Below are 3,921 nucleotides of genomic sequence, written 5' to 3' on the forward strand. Positions count from 1 at the left end.
ACTGAAAATGACCACTGCACCCATTTTACAGCTTTAGAGCAAAGACCATACATTTTCACTTCCTCCCAAGAACATTCTCCCATGAAATAAGTTCAACATTAAATGGGAAGGAACGCAACAAGGAGGCAGAGGTGACTAAAGAATCATAAACTGATTTCTTAACTAAGCTCCCTTCCACTTCTGCTACCATGACAGACACATTAAGGGTGCACAAAAGCCAAAGCTGTAACCCAGCCTCTCTTTCCTCCCCCATGCAACATGCCAGTAGAGTGCCACAGAAGAACTGATTTCTGAAAAGCTCTTGTCACAAGATTAAAAGGAAACTGTCACGTATAGGGAGTCATGAACCTGCAGAACGCACTACAGAGAGAAGACATCAGTGTCATCACAGGGGTGGAAGATGCAAAACTACATATAACTCAGCATGATAAAGGGGAATTTAAGAAGCTAAGCCCAACTCTTACAAATAACTCCCTATAGAGCTGACATCTCAAATTTTAAGAACTCCTTAAAATGTTGTCCCTCTCCTCCCACCTCACAGTGCACACAAGAGACCCAAGTTTATTTTAGAAGAGTTCTGGCATACATAGCAGGGTCCTAACTATTCTATAACATCTGTATTTTAACAGTTGTTTCCACCCGAAGGATGCACTGACTTTTCCCTCTCCTATGAAAAGATTACTCTTCCTCCTGTTTTACTTCCAGGTTACTCACAAAAAGCAAGCTGAATCAGAAAAATATGAATTTATAAAAACAGAGGATGTCTATTCAATTGTAATTTAAGCTGAGAGTTTGTATTAGAAATATTACGGCTCTCCTATCCGTTTTGTTACCACATGATAAAGAGATAGAGCCGTTACCCAAGAGAGTCAGCAGTACTACTCAGGGATCAGTTGGGTCTCAAAATTCAGCTCAGTACCATAGTTACTAGAAATGTGAATTCTTAACAGCAAACTATATCAGACTTCTGTATAATCTTGGATAACTATGAACTCTTTGTTCCTCATACACAAAATAAGGAAAGTCTTCATCTAATGGAATGAATGGAAATAAAGCTGAGCATTTGTAAATTTCATCATCAGCCATAAACCCTGTTAATAAAGAATGTAGGTAAAGCAAATCTCATCCATTTCCAGAATAGCCTTCCATTAGAGATGGTCTTGTAACTTTCTAATAAATCCTTTTGTTGTGCAGAAAAGGCAAATGAACTGAACAATTTAAGTAGTCGCTAAGACTTTATTTAGACATGCAGTGTTTTATCAATCCATCTATTATCGCCATAGTTTCCTGAAAGACTGCGTGTGTATATTAATAGCCTGAAAGAGGATACACAAAGTGTATATTAGAACCCACTTAATTTCTGCAATGGTGAACTTCAGTTCCTGTCTTCCACAGTATATACACACACTGAACAAGATAAGAGCAAAATCTGAAGATGTACAAGACTGGTCCCTTGAGTAAAAGCTCTGATAAGCTGATAACTACTCTAATAATGGGAATTATTGTACCACAAAGTAAGGGCTCAGCAACTCGAATATCTGCCACAGATTTTCAATGATCTGTAACCTGAATGGCAGAAAGAGAAGAGACTAGATTGGCATGAGTGTCCTCTATTTATTTCACATTAACACCAGATGTTGGGGGCGGGGGGGAGGGAAGCTATACCTTGATTTTAGTTTATGCCCAAACCCTGATGCTTTGTACTATGCAAGGACAGTAGAATTCAATAAGATAAAAAAAGTCTCCAGCCACTTACCTTTGAGCTTCTGGAGTTCATCCCTCAGGTCAGGTCCAGCATGCATGAATATACTTTCAGATACTGGATTCTTATCAGTGAGAGACTCATTACTGGTATTTACTATAGCTGTGCAGTTCAATAACGCTACATCTCCTTTCCTGAGGAAACAAGGAAACAGTTTATTGCAGGCTAAATGTAAGATTAAGCAGGATATTCTCAAATAAGTGCTGACAAGCAAGGAAATGCCAAGTTAAAGGAAAAGCATTAACAGTACTCCAGTGCCCACATAGCATAGCATACCCTGACATGCTCACCATGCAGAATCATCCTTCGCCTCTAACTGATGAAGAAAGATCGCATGCAACCCGTCATTTCCTTAAAAACTCCCAGACTCAACAGTAACTTAGTGATGTATGTAGAAAAGACAGTGTTGTAGTTGTACGTAGGGCAGTTTAACTAGCAGAACATGCAAAGCAGCGTGTTAAATTGATGGAGTGTTATGTGTTCCAAAAAACCAAGTATTCTCTCTTGGAGATAAGAGGACAGTCCTTATGGTATATTACTTTCAAAACTTCAACAATTTTTTCAATGTACTTTTTTTGGCTTGCATACAGAGTGCTCAGGGCACCTTACTGCTGCTGCTCTTCCTCAGACCACTGAGGATCTAGAGCGACACTGCGGCTAGACAAGTTTTCATTGCCTTTGTTCTGAAATTGTGAACCACAATTTGATCACGTTCATTCTGCTGTTCAAGGATCAGACATGCAGAAGATAAACAAAGCAGAGATGCACAAGAGACAATGGAGTAGCAGAACTCTGACCTGCTTTTTGTCACAGTAGCAGCCATTAGATATTTTGGGATCAAAGAGCATAAGAAGGGAAATAAAGATTCCCACACACAGGGAGAGATTCAAATAACAGTTTAAATTGCACACATTTATTATACCCAAGCCCAAGTCATAAGAGATGTTTAACCTTTTCTCTTTCTTTACTTAATCAACCAGGTTCAGGAAATCCATGAACAGTCCCATTTCCTGCATGTATTAACCAGAAAGAGTTTCAGGCTGATCCCTGAATCTGTGTCCCTGAGAAATCCTTCTCTCTTCATATTAAGAAAGAGTTACTCATCTAGAGAGCAGGTTCAAGAATCTGAGTTACAGGAAAGAAAAACTGATGGAGTAAGTTAACCTCAGCACACTGTACTTTATCAATAGATTTTGATAGAAAACCATGGAGACAGAACACAGAATGGAGAGAGAAAGAAGGAAGAAAAAAAAAAAGAGAGCCCAAAGCAAGCCACAAGAACTACATGAAAGAAAGAAATACTGATCTAGACCAGAAAAGTGAAAGCATATTTTAAAAAAATTTAAAAAAACTGTACCAAAGTGCCCGATTAGGTTTTGATAGTAAGCATACAGTATGACAGTAGGAAGTATAGCTCCAGCCTGCTGCATCAAGGAATGAAAAAACATGCAATTTATAACCTATGGTGGAGCAAATCTCAGACTTGCAGATTTACAGTGAACAAAAAGATTATTTTCTTCCCAGACCTGTAATATTTGATTCAAGAAAAGAGGGTTTGAAGGCTTTATTCTATGACAGCAATTGTTATATGAGGCAATGGGATCCCGCAGTAAATGGAGAAGTGATGACAAACACACCAGAGCCATAGGGAACTTACCATAAAATTATTTTCGCATTGATGTCTTTCCTGTATGGAAAAGGTGATCTAACATCAACTTGAGCTTTTTCAACAGGATTTTGGCGAGCGTCCAGCTGCTTAGCCTCATAGGCATCAGTCCAGCCTGGCAGGCTGTCAACATCCACAAATTGGGAAGGAGCACCCAAGGGATCCATGGAATGGAAACAAAAACTCCTTTCCTCTGCTAACTTGTCACACTCCAATTCTCACTGGAGTCTTCCAGGTGCTTTAAAGGAAGAAAATCAAACCAGATCACCAGCTGTTCACTAAAAGTAATTCCTGCGCAGCCAGACCTTTCCGAAGACTGCAATGCAATTACAGCTAGCAGAAAATAGATTTCCAACTCAACCGCTCTCTCTTTCTGTTTTGTTATCTGTATGCAAAAAGGCAATGCAAATACTTGCAGTAAGACAAACCTCTTCCAACAGTGCAAGATGAAAACACCTTCACTATTAAATTGGTCCAACTGGCTTGTGATCTT

The 3,921-nt window shown here is 39.2% G+C and overlaps 1 protein-coding gene across 1 annotated transcript in view; it reads right to left on the minus strand.

Moving 5' to 3' along the window:
- GDAP2 (ganglioside induced differentiation associated protein 2) overlaps positions 1 to 3,666 on the minus strand; it is a 23,903-nt gene extending 20,237 nt beyond the window's left edge. The window contains exons 1-2 of the mRNA XM_009584236.1: positions 3,420 to 3,666; positions 1,757 to 1,896 (exon numbers count right to left, since the gene is read on the minus strand). Of these exons, the coding sequence (XP_009582531.1) occupies positions 1,757 to 1,896; positions 3,420 to 3,595 (316 nt within the window). The 5' untranslated portion in view covers positions 3,596 to 3,666. The remainder of the gene's footprint in view (positions 1 to 1,756; positions 1,897 to 3,419) is intronic.
- Positions 3,667 to 3,921: the final 255 nt, after the last annotated feature.

This window comes from Fulmarus glacialis, unplaced genomic scaffold (assembly GCF_000690835.1).
Source record: "Fulmarus glacialis isolate BGI_N327 unplaced genomic scaffold, ASM69083v1 scaffold23078, whole genome shotgun sequence".
Taxonomy (NCBI): domain Eukaryota; kingdom Metazoa; phylum Chordata; class Aves; order Procellariiformes; family Procellariidae; genus Fulmarus; species Fulmarus glacialis.